This window comes from Gadus macrocephalus, chromosome 2 (genome assembly GCF_031168955.1).
Source record: "Gadus macrocephalus chromosome 2, ASM3116895v1".
Taxonomy (NCBI): domain Eukaryota; kingdom Metazoa; phylum Chordata; class Actinopteri; order Gadiformes; family Gadidae; genus Gadus; species Gadus macrocephalus.
This window is the reverse complement of record NC_082383.1, coordinates 23624814-23637793: the sequence shown is the minus strand read 5'-3', so window position 1 is coordinate 23637793 and position 12980 is coordinate 23624814. Positions and strand designations below refer to the sequence as shown.

General features: G+C 49.3%; 1 protein-coding gene across 2 annotated transcripts in view; it reads right to left on the bottom strand.

The window, feature by feature from the left end:
• Positions 1-410: 410 nt before the first annotated feature.
• fbxl16 (F-box and leucine-rich repeat protein 16) overlaps positions 411-12980 on the bottom strand; it is a 29522-nt gene continuing 16952 nt past the window's right edge. The window contains exons 2-7 of one of the 2 annotated variants that reach the window (XM_060046038.1): positions 11850-12660; positions 10934-11176; positions 8782-9047; positions 6398-6482; positions 5348-5411; positions 411-4338 (exon numbers count right to left, since the gene is read on the bottom strand). In XM_060046038.1, the coding sequence (XP_059902021.1) occupies positions 4190-4338; positions 5348-5411; positions 6398-6482; positions 8782-9047; positions 10934-11176; positions 11850-12632 (1590 nt within the window). In that variant the 5' untranslated portion in view covers positions 12633-12660 and the 3' untranslated portion in view covers positions 411-4189. The remainder of the gene's footprint in view (positions 4339-5347; positions 5412-6397; positions 6483-8781; positions 9048-10933; positions 11177-11849; positions 12661-12980) is intronic. The other variant, XM_060046037.1, reaches the window with a different exon arrangement.

Sequence of the window (12980 nt, the reverse complement as noted above, 5' to 3'; positions counted from 1 at the left end):
TCACCGGGACAGAGGACAGACAGTAGGACAGCGTCTGGCCTCTCACCGGGACAGAGGACAGACAGAGGACAGCGTCTGGCCTCTCCCCGGGACAGCAGGGGCAACCAGGTGAGATGCTCTGCGTTGAGCTCCATGGTGAGGTCTATAAGGACCGCAGGCTGGTCCCACCGTGACCTGAGGCCTCCCTGGAGGACGGGGGGCCTGGCCCGCCCGGGTCCTCAGTAGAATACTGTTAATACTTATCGTCATTGTGTGTTTATCGTGTCCAAGCACAGAGGAGTACATGAAGCATTGTACAGCCAGTTAAACACGGAGGAATTTGCATGGGAAAAATACAACTTAAAACTTGAAATTTGAATAAATACATATTCCTTATGCCTTGAAACAAAGAAAAGAATCAGCAGCATATCTTTCTTTTTTTAAATTCTTTAATCAGTGTGCAGAACATTGATAAACAAGACTTTGAGTCCTTTTTGCACACTGTCTGCACAAAACAAAACAGTTTGTTTTTACAAACGGACGTAACCTGGCCTATATTATTTGCAAGTCAAAAGCTTTCAAAATATGGAAAAATGGCACATCAACCAAAGCAACAAAAAGGAACGATTCACCAATCTGTGGCAGAAATGAGTCGCTGGGCCAATTCACCAAACATGAGAACGACAGCAATGCTTTGTGGGACAGGTTGCCAGCATAAAACGACCAGTGCTTTACCAATTTCAACATTGGTTGTTACTCCTGCTTGTGTTTCACTGTTAACCATCAGTGGGACGACATGTGGGACATGAGCAAGGGGAGTCCGGTTAAACAATGATGTCTTTGATCGGAAAGTCATAAGAGAACAATGTATATCTTTCTTTCATGGTGCATATTGTTATTCTTGTATTGGTTTACAGAAGTGAAGGACAGCTATTCCAAGTATAACTCCTATGTTTCACATTATCCATCAGAATACTGGAACATGGAGTTGAAGTCGTGGCCGACCACATGGATAACAAGCAATGTCTGAGAGAGCTTCAAACGCACACTTACTTCAACCATGCCTCAACCCACACAACACTGGATCACTTTTCTCTGCGGTTTATTCCATCACATTTTCATGAGAGCAATGGACTAGAAAGAAAAGTGTTCTCTGTCTCCTGTTGCTGTTGTTGGACCCTCACACACAGCTGGAGCTTATGATGTGAACGCATTATGATGTGAACACATTATGAATGTGAACTCATTATGATGTGAACACATTATGAATGTGAACTCATTATGATGTGAACGCATTATGATGGGAATGCATTGTGATGTGAATGCATTATGATGTGAACACATTATGAATGTGAACTCATTGTGATGTGAACACATTATGATGTGAACACATTACGATGTGAACACATTATGTCTGACATCACACAGCAGAACCGTATGATATGAACTCTCTCAATCTAGTCCAAAAGAGGGTTGTCAAAGAAACAAAACATCCAAATGATTCCACCTCATCAATCAATCAATCAATCAATCAATCAATCAATCAATCAATACATAAATAAATAAATAAATAAATACATAAATAAAAACAGCAATTATTAAATAGATATTGTTTGATTGAAATAAATAAATAAATAAATTAAGAGTATGTACATTATCATGACAAGCGTTTTTTTTTCTGAAAAACTGCTGTTGGTCAAAAGACACACAGCTAACTGTGGCCAGCATTTTACAGCGCACAATAAATATTATGCATCCATTACAGTTACGTGTAGTGTCAGTGTTATGTCCTCTAAACCGACTCCTGGTGTGGGAACCAGAATAGGATGTGAACTGGGAATGTGGGGATATGGGGGGGCCTGGTGTCAACAGTGTGGTGCATTCAGCCCTCCAGAGTAATGACATCTCCAGCATCACCATGATGCTAGGAGGCTAGCAGGCTAAAAGAGGCTAGGGGCTAAAAGAGGCTGAGAGGCTGAAAGAGGCTAGGAGGCTAAAAGAGGCTAGGGGCTAAAAGAGGCTGAGAGGCTAGGAGGCTAAAAGAGGCTAGGAGGCTAAAAGAGGCTGAAAGAGGCTAGGAGGCTAAAAGAGGCTAGTAGGCTAAAAGAGGCTGAGAGGCTGAAAGAGGCTAGGAGGCTAAAAGAGGCTAGGGGCTAAAAGAGGCTGAGAGGCTAGGAGGCTAAAAGAGGCTAGGAGGCTAAAAGAGGCTAGGGGGCTAAAAGAGGCTGAGAGGCTGAAAGATGCTAGGAGGCTAAAAGAGGCTAGTAGGCTAAAAGAGGCTAGGGGGCTAAAAGAGGCTAGGGGGCTAAAAGAGGCTAGGGGCTAAAAGAGGCTAGGAGGCTAAAAGAGGCTGAGACGCTGAAAGTGTGTGTGTGTGTGTGTGTGTGTGTGTGTGTGTGTGTGTGTGTGTGTGTGTGTGTGTGTGTGTGTGTGCGTGTGCGTGCATGTGTTGCTTGTTAGTATTTCCCAATGTATGCTCACTCAGGCCTGCCTTATTGGGGTCAGGTAATAGATGGTCCACAGGTGAGCTCACAGCGTCATCCTTGGGTCAGAACCACCACCTTGATGAAGGGGATGAGTTCCCCCTGGGTTAGGGTTAGGGTTAGACTAAAGTAAAGAGCACCTTGAGGCTTGAGCTGCTCTGAGCTGCCAGCAGAGGGGGCTACAGAGAAGTTGTAATGTTCTAATTCAAGTACAAGGGTCTGTGTTTAAAGCCTCACCTGTGACGGCTCTCACACAGAGCCCTCCCCAATGGCACAAATCATTGCTGAGTCATTAGTGTGTGTTTGATTAACAATCACTGGCATAAAAACAAATTAAATAGAACCAGGAACTATCACCAATCCAAAATATTTGTCATTTTAACATAGGAAAATAACTTGTATGTTGGCTAAAAAAAGACCCCCAAAATATTATTATATTCACCATGAGTCGCTAAATATTCATCAGAAACCTAATTATTGATTACAAAAACCTTACTGTCATTCTTTTGACACATGCCACAAATGGCTGAAAGTGGCCCTTTGGTCTTCAGACTCTGGAGCCATGTTATCCTCCAGTATGGCGCCTCCACTACGGGGACAGAGGGCTCCTGGGGGTTGTAGTTTCTTGATTTGCACATTGGTGTCTCCTTTAACAGTTGTAACCCTTGCTTAGTAAAACAAAATGAAATCGAAAATTAAAGAGAACAACAAGGCTTCTCTGGACATCAAAATAAAATTGATATATATGTTGAAGGATTAAACAAAAGATAAAGTGTATTCAAGACAAGTGAATAAAGCGTGCAACTCTTTTGAATTTGATATAGACATAGAAATGAACAAAGTAAACCCCGGTGGCGGATTCCACAGAACGGGAGTCGGCCCTCTGAGGGCCAGGAGAAGAGGAGAGAAGTTCTGTCCATGCTCTTTGCGTCACATTAACCCATCCCTTGTTATCTGATCCTGATTCAGCTGCTCTTTGGTTCTCAAGAACAGCTGTCAACACCTCGAGCTCCCACCAATCATCTGGAGCTAGCATCACAACTCTTTCTCTCTCTGGGCGTCACAACTCCACGAAGAGAGAGGTCACCTTCTGAGAAAAATAATAGGAACTATATTACACCAAGAAATGGAAATATCAATGAGAGTACTAATTATCTGGAGAAGTAACATCTGTTTCATTTGTCACATAACATTATGTCTGCAGTAGTCTTTAGTAGTCTATGAACATAGTTTCGTGGTGTCTTTTCGAAAGTCTTTCATTCTGCCTTTGCTGGTGCTATGTCCATGCCATGTTCAGCACCAAACCTTTCTTAAGTATTTGAAACATTGCAGGAAAACACACTTCGGTCAATTAGAAAAGCTTTCCTCCAGCTTTCCATCTCCCTTTGTAAACGTTTCTTTTTCACTTAAAAAAAAAAAAATCAAGTCAGGCAAGAATGCCTCGCCAAGGATCTCCATCTCCCTCTGGCGCCCCCTCTGGCGCCTCAAGATCATAACGTCCATCACATCCCACCAGGAAAAGACGTCAGAGCCTTCGGAACCTTCCATCGCCTGTCACTCTGCCCGGCTGCAAGTCCAATTGATGATGAGGGGGGGTTGCTTCCAGGAGGGGGGGGGGGATACTTTCAATGAGAGGCAAGAAAATAACAAGGACGAGGAGGTGGTAGGGAGTTCAAGTGTGGTTGGCGTCTCTCTGTGTGGTGTTCCTCAGGGCGTGAGGAGGAGCTCTACTCGATCACCATGCAGTGGGGCAGGTGCTGGGAGTAGTACTTGAAGAGCTCCGCCGTGGCCCCAGGGCAGTTGGTGAGCTCCAGCTCCTCGAGGTCCTGCAGCTGGATCAGCCCAGAGAGACCTGTGGTGGTCAGCAGGGGGCAGCCTGGGAACAACAGGACAAGGCATGGGTGACTGAGTCCCACTAACCTGCTGGGACACACCTTGGCCCTTTACCTGTACAGTCAGCACCTCAGCTTCTGGAAGTTACATCTAACGTACACTCAAGATACTAAAGCACACGACCCCGCCCTTAAGTAAGCACACAGCTCAACACTAAAATAATACACATGACTCATCACTAAACTAATACACATGACTCATCACTAAACTAATACACATGACTCATCACTAAACTAATACACACTTTTTTTTTAACAAATAATTTTGTCAACATCCTCACTTGGCCTTGAGGCCAAATCAACACTTGAACGTGTGTTTTCTTTACTATAAGTTTGTCTCTGAGGCCCCGTCCACACGAAGCCGAAACCGTTACGGTTTCGATCTATCCGGTTTCGAAGTATCTCCGTAAAGACGAAGCCAAGCGAAACCGGGTAGATCTGTAGAAACGCTGTAGTACACATTCCAGGCCCATAAGGGGCGCTGCTTCTGCTACATAAATCCTTGTTGTTGTGAGTTCTGAGACTCCGCGGGCTTAACAGTCATTGGCTAGAGGGTCGAGGGGTGGGGCGATGACGTCATGGTTTACGGTTTCAGTCGGTTTCAGGCGTCCACACAAATCCAAAACGAAACCGGGTATATTTGAAACCACCTCCGAGGGTGGTTTCAGAAGTTTGCGGTTTCGGTCAGCGGATTCGCCGGCTTCGTGTGGACGGAAGGCCGAACCGTACAAGACCTTTGCGGTTTCGCCATGAAATCGGCTTCGTGTGGACGGGGCCTGAGTGTAGACACACTGCCCATTGGTGCTTAGAGATTTCCATTAAAACAAGTGAACCCCCTGTCTCTCTGTAGAGAGAGGAGCCCTCAGACTCCTAAAAGAGACCTGCCACAACCAACTATCTTCTAATGTGAAATAAGTACTTCATAACCTTTATGGAGAAGGGTGTAGATGATTCTTTTATAAAACAAAAGAGTCAGTGAATGTGATGCAGTACCTGCGAGGGATAGGAGACGAAGACTTCTCATTCCAAACAAATGCTGGAGCCCAAAGTCTTGTACCTGAACACAGACACACAAAATCAGAATGAAAGGATCTTTAAGTAGTGAAGCACTGGGGGCCCAAGACCCTGGTGAACGAATACACCGAGAAGAACGAGAGACCTACTGGAGGTGAAGCTACTGGAGGTGAGACCTACTGGAGGTGAGACCTACTGGAGGTGAAGCTACTGGAGGGGAAGCTACTGGAGGTGAGACCTACTGGAGGTGAGGCTACTGGAGGGGAAGCTACTGGAGGTGAGACCTACTGGAGGTGAGGCTACTGGAGGGGAAGCTACTGGAGGTGAGACCTACTGGAGGTGAGACCTACTGGAGGTGAAGCTACTGGAGGGGAAGCTACTGGAGGTGAGACCTACTGGAGGTGGGGCCTACTGGAGGTGAGGCTACTGGAGGTGAAGCTACTGGAGGGGAAGCTACTGGAGGTGAGACCTACTGGAGGTGAGGCTACTGCAGGTGAGACCTACTGGAGGTGAGACCTACTGGAGGTGAGGCCTACTGGAGGTGAGGCCTACTGGAGGTGAGGCCTACTGGAGGTGAGACCTACTGGAGGTGAGACCTACTGGAGGTGGGGCCTACTGGAGGTGAGGCTACTGGAGGTGAGACCTACTGGAGGTGGGGCCTACTGGAGGTGGGGCCTACTGGAGGTGGGGCCTACTGGAGGTGAAGCTACTGGAGGTGAGGCTACTGGAGGTGAGACCTACTGGAGGTGAGACCTACTGGAGGTGAGGCTACTACACATATAAACGGGTGTAGCTTAACTTTAAAGAAAACATTTATTATAATGATTTCTCTGTAGTTGGCTCGGGGACACAACTACAAACAGCAGGAGCATGCAGCTGTGTGTGCGTGTGCGCGTGCGTGTGCGTGTGTGCGTGTGCGTGTGCGTGTGCGTGTGTGTGTGTGCGTGTGCGTGTGCGTGTGCGTGTGCGTGTGCGTGTGCGTGTGCGTGTGCGTGTGTGTGTGTGTGTGTGTGCGTGCTAATGGGTCACCTGGCAGCACCAGCGCAGGTAGAGGCTCCTCAGCGTGGACATGGTCGACAGGTAGCCCAGGCCGGTGTCTGTGATCCGCACGCACCTGCATGAAGAGAACACACACACACATCACCATCACCATGGTTACAAGACAACCATCGCTTGTCATACGTGACGTCACCAATCACCATGGTTACAAAGATCAACCATTACTTGTCCCTGACATCATTAAGTGGCTTTATGCTGCTCTTCCCTTCTCTCTCCTCCTCTCTCCTCCTCTCTCCTCCTCTCTCCTCCTCTCTCCTCCTCTCCTCTCCTCTCTCCTCCTCTCTCCTCCTCTCTCCTCTTCCCTCCTCTCTCCTCCTCTCCTCCTCTCCTCCTCTCTCCACGCTCTCCTCTCCTCTCCTCTCCTCTTCTCTTCCCTCTCTCTCCTCCTCTCTCCTCCTCTCTCCTCCTCTCTCCTCCCTCCTCCTCTCTCCTCCTCTCTCCTCTCTCCTCCTCTCTCCTCCTCTCCTCCTCTCTCCACGCTCTCCTCTCCTCTCCTCTCCTCTTCTCTTCCCTCTCTCTCCTCCTCTCTCCTCCTCTCTCCTCCTCTCTCCTCCTCTCCTCTCCTCTCTCCTCCTCTCTCCTCCTCTCTCCTCTTCCCTCCTCTCTCCTCCTCTCCTCCTCTCCTCCTCTCTCCACGCTCTCCTCTCCTCTCCTCTCCTCTTCTCTTCCCTCTCTCTCCTCCTCTCTCCTCCTCTCTCCTCCTCTCTCCTCCCTCCTCCTCTCTCCTCCTCTCTCCTCTCTCCTCCTCTCTCCTCCTCTCCTCCTCTCTCCACGCTCTCCTCTCCTCTCCTCTCCTCTTCTCTTCCCTCTCTCTCCTCCTCTCTCCTCCTCTCTCCTCCTCTCTCCTCCTCTCTCCTCCCTCCTCCTCTCTCCTCCTCTCTCCTCTCTCCTCCTCTCTCCTCCTCTCCTCCTCTCTCCGCTCCTCTCCTCCTCTCTCCTCCTCTCTCCGCTCCTCTCCTCCTCTCTCCTCCTCTCTCCTCCTCTCTCCTCCTCCTCTCTCCTCCTCTCTCCTCCTCTCTCCTCCCTCCTCCTCTCTCCTCCTCTCTCCTCTTCCCTCCTCTCTCCTCTCTCCTCCTCTCCTCCTCTCTCCACGCTCTCCTCTCCTCTCCTCTGTTTCCGTTTCCGGTGTGTGTGAGTGTGAGCGGCGCAGAGTTTTGATTTGGCCGAGTGATCAGTGGTTGTGTCGGGAGGTTTTTGGGAGGAATGGCGTCCTCCGAGACGCCACCTCCGTCTATCCGGCAGGGAGTTAGGATAGTCCTGCCGGATAGTAGCGTTACTGTGGAGGAAGTTCTGTTGGCTGTCGGTGAGCAGGTAGGACATGATCAATTATCTTTTGCATCTAGAATGAACAAAGCATATTTATTACATACCTCTTCACCCAAGCCTATGATCTTCCCTATCCCTAGCCACCATTACCCAACTGCCTACACTTCTACCCCCTGTTACATCTCAATAACTCTGTTTTTTCTGCCTGTGCTGTGTATGCTTGTGTTGTCCCCCCCCCCTGTCTGTAATACCCCCCCCCCTTCTTTGCCTGTAAATGTAAATGTGTCCTGCTTGTACTGTCCCCCTGTCTGTAATACCCCCCCCTCTATGACTTTGTAATCTGCGACTTTGGGTATCTGAAAAGCGCAATATAAAATAAAGATATTATTATTATTATTATTATACTAAACATTATAAATAAATTATTGGCATATTGGCTCTTACACAATGTTTAGTGGGAAGGGTCTACATTGGTTTATTATGCGTGTACAGAATATCTAGAAGCCTATCGTGGGGATGTTCTGAGGGGGCCGGTCAACCCAGAATGATAATACTACCGACACAAGCTGTGGGAGCATGCTGCTCACAGGACTACACTCTGTTACACTATGGACGCTTCTGAAGGTTCTGCTTTTAAATATTTACAAAACATTTCAATTTTCAACTAGTAATTTTCCTTTAGTAGCATTATTACAATGATTATTGTGTAATCAAATACCTTGATTGATTCTGTATAATTTCTAAATATGAATTCATAACTTCAACTTTTTATTGCATAACCCATGAAAAGGCTGCAGTTTGAGTAGATTAACTGGTAGAGTTTTAACCTCCGCTCAGCAGAAATGTGATGTGCGTCATCCTGCTACGACCCTCCCCTTTCTGACTGCTTTCACCTGCAGTGATAATCTAATGCTCAATAGAGTTACCAACATGACATATTCAAAAATGTGTGTGTGTGTGTGTGTGTGTGTGTGTGTGTGTGTGTGTGTGTGTGTGTGTGTGTGTGTGTGTGTGTGTGTGTGTCAGTGTGTGTGTGTGCGTTACATGCACCATCACACCAGGTGCTTTGCTGTAAGGATCACACACACCTGTCCAGGACCAGCTCCTCCAGCTTGTGCAGGTCGCAGGCGATGTACTCCAGGGCCATGTCGGTGACCCGCGGGCACCAGGACAGGTCCAGGCTCCGCAGCTTGCGCAGGTTCTCGGCCACCAGCTCCACGCCGTCGTCTGTGATCTTGGAGCAGCCGGAGAGGCTGAGGGCGGTGAGGTTGGGGAGGCTGTGCACCATGTTGACCACTCCGTGGTTGGTGATCTCCCAGCAAGAGTGCAGCCGCAGGGTGTGGGTGGTGTAGCCCTGGAGTAGGAGTGGACTTCATTAGTCTCTTCATTAAGACACAAACCATATAGCAACACAAAGACACGGCTGGTATAGACCACCTATAGACTGGTACGGACCGCCTATAGACTGGACCTCCTATGGACTGGACCTCCAATAGACTGGACCTCCTATGGAATGGACCTCCTATAGACTGGTACGGACCGCCTATAGACTGGACCTCCTATGGACTGGACCTCCTATAGACTGGACCTCCTATAGACTGGTACGGACCTCCTATAGACTGGAACTCCTATAGACTGGACCTCCTATAGACTGGACCTCCTATAGACTGGACCTCCTATAGACTGGTACGGACCTCCTATAGACTGGTACGGACCTCCTATAGACTGGATCTCCTATTGACTGGACCTCCTATAGACTGGACCTCCTATAGACTGGACCTCCTATAGACTGGACCTCCTATAGACTGGACCTCCTATTGACTAGACCTCCTATAGACTGGTACGGACCTCCTATAGACTGGTACGGACCTCCTATAGACTGGACCTCCTATAGACTGGACCTCCTATAGACTGGACCTCCTATAGACTAGACCTCCTATAGACTGGTACGGACCTCCTATAGACTGGTACGGACCTCCTATAGACTGGTACGGACCTCCTATAGACTGGTACGGACCTCCTATAGACTGGACCTCCTATAGACTGGACCTCCTATAGACTGGACCTCCTATAGACTGGACCTCCTATAGACTGGACCTCCTATAGACTAGACCTCCTATAGACTGGTACGGACCTCCTATAGACTGGTACGGACCTCCTATAGACTGGTACGGACCTCCTATAGACTGGTACGGACCTCCTATAGACTGGTACGGACCTCCTATAGACTGGACCTCCTATAGACTGGACCTCCTATAGACTGGACCTCCTATAGACTGGACCTCCTATAGACTAGACCTCCTATAGACTGGTACGGACCTCCTATAGACTGGTACGGACCTCCTATAGACTGGTACGGACCTCCTATAGACTGGACCTCCTATAGACTGGACCTCCTATAGACTGGACCTCCTATAGACTGGACCTCCTATAGACTGGACCTCCTATAGACTGGTACGAACCGCCTATAGACTGGACCTCCTATAGACTGGACCTCCTATAGACTGGTACGGACCTCCTATAGACTGGTACGGACCTCCTATAGACTGGACCTCCTATAGACTGGTACGGACCTCCTATAGACTGGCACGGACCTCCTATAGACTGGACCTCCTATAGACTGGACCTCCTATAGACTGGACCTCCTATAGACTAGACCTCCTATAGACTGGTACGGACCTCCTATAGACTGGTACGGACCTCCTATAGACTGGACCTCCTATAGACTGGACCTCCTATAGACTGGACCTCCTATAGACTAGACCTCCTATAGACTGGACCTCCTATTGACTAGACCTCCTATAGACTAGACCTCCTATAGACTGGTACGGACCTCCTATAGACTGGACCTCCTATAGACTGGACCTCCTATAGACTGGACCTCCTATAGACTAGACCTCCTATAGACTGGTACGGACCTCCTATAGACTGGACCTCCTATAGACTGGTACGGACCTCCTATAGACTGGACCTCCTATAGACTGGACCTCCTATAGACTGGACCTCCTATAGACTGGTACGGACCTCCTATAGACTGGTACGGACCTCCTATAGACTGGTACGGACCTCCTATAGACTGGTACGGACCTCCTATAGACTGGTACGGACCTCCTATAGACTGGACCTCCTATAGACTGGCACGGACCTCCTATAGACTGCTTGTCTGCTCTGAGGACAGGGTTAGGTTAGGGTTAGGGTTAGGGTTAGGGGGTTAGGTAAGGGTTAGGGTTCAGCGGTCACCTGTTTGGCGGTGAAGTAGGCCATGGCCGTGTCCGTGACATGGTAGGCCTGCAGGCTGAGCTCCGAGAGGTTGGGGAGGAGCTGGGAGATTGCGGCGATTGCGTCGTCTGCCACGTTGATGCAGTCGCTGACACTGAGCGAGGTGAGGCGGGCGTTGAGGCTGGACCAGAGGCCGGCCTCCGTGAAGTCGTTGCAGCCCGACAGCTCCAGGTGCATGAGACCCTGCATCTGCTCCAGCATTACCTGGGGGCGCAGACAGGACTGAGTGGGGGCACACACTTTGGATCTGTTTATAATTTAACTGCTCTGCTGTACTTTCTGCTATTAAAACTGATGAACAAATAAACATCTTAACATCCCCATCATCATACATATATCCTGGTGCCCAGAAATATCTGCCAACAATATCAGTGTTCCCAATGGCAAGGCAACCATGTACTAATCACATGTGAAGGCGTGAAAACACTCTAATTAATTTTTTATCAAATTGGAAAGTGTTGATAAGCACTTATAAATAACCCTAAGTAGATGCAACACGATCCCTGTAAGAGGCAAAGGATGTTATCTTAGATACATAAATATACCAATATACAAAGCTGCTTACAATCGCACTGATAAACATATAGGATTCATTAGAACATTCGTAGGTAACAGTGTATTCTGTCTCATACCTGATTCCGATCTCATTTGATTAAAATCGGTTCAAGTCCTACATATTTGTATCAGGTGCCTAACCCTAACCCTAACCTTTATCTTGTCCTTTATTCACCTTATTCATTCATATATCTGTTGGGACTGAAGTACTTATTCATTTAGCCCTAAGTTACACATCCAGCCTGTTAAACACACTTCTAGCATTCAGATGATTATCAACTGGATCATGGAACATGTGACATTATGGATCGCGTCCCCTCACCTCCAGGCCGGCGTCGGTGATGGTGGAGCGCTTCAGGCTGACGGAGCGCACGCCCTTCTTGGAGAGGGGGTAGTTGTCGATGAACTCGCAGATGTCCAGGTCGGACACGCCCACCAGGCAGAAGGCCTGGAAGCCGCGCAGGGCGAAGGCCTGCAGGCTGACGAACTCCTTGTCCCCGCTGGGCTGCAGGGCATACAGCTCCTTGGCGTGCAGGATGGGCATCACGCCCTCCCAGAACTTGGGCTGGTACAGCACCTTACGCCACGTCTTGCAGACCTGCGCCAGCGCGCATTTCTCGGCCGTGGTGAAGAACCACAGCAGCCGGTTCAGCAGCTTCTCGTCCAGCACCAGCTGGCGCTCGGCCGGCAGCAGGGGCTTGGGCAGCGTGAGGGGGGGCAGCTGCAGCGGGCGGAGGGGGGGCTTCAGGGCCAGCGGGGGCTTTCCCGCCTCCAGGCCGTTGGGGCCCATCAGCAGGCCGGCCCCCAGACCGGGGTGGGGCCCGCAGCCCCCCTGGGGGCCCAGGCCGGCCTCCAGGTGCAGGAGGGGGTGGGGGTGGTGGTGCAGGTGGTGGTGATGGTGGTAGGGCAGCGGGGAGGGTGGGGGGGGGAGGATGGAGGGCACCGAGGCGGAGGAGGACTGGCACAGGCGGTTCTTGGCGGCGGGCGTGCCCTTGGTGATGCTGGCGCTCAGCATGCCGTTGGGCTGGGCGGGGGGCAGCTTCACCATGCCGTTACGCGTCACGCAGGGAGACTTGAGCTCGCCGGGAGCGGACATGTTCAACATCTGGAGCCTGGAGCGAGACACAGCAAACCTGCATCATTGATCCAGCAAAAGTGCATTACATCATTAAGACATTCAAAACATGACATGATCATCCAATAATATCTTTGGAATGCACCGGTGTTTACAACGATACATTGAACAGCGTAACAGCCCTGATGGCTAAGGGGGCAGAGATGTTGGAACCATATCATCTACATGCTGCCCTTCAAGTGGGACCCGACCATGAGTTCAGTAAAACAAGTTCCTTCCTAAACAGCCTCAATCTACTCTTGTACTAAAGGATTGAGGTGTCCCTTGCCTTGTTTGACTTTTGAGATTGCTATTCCGGCAACACCAGTTGTGGTCATA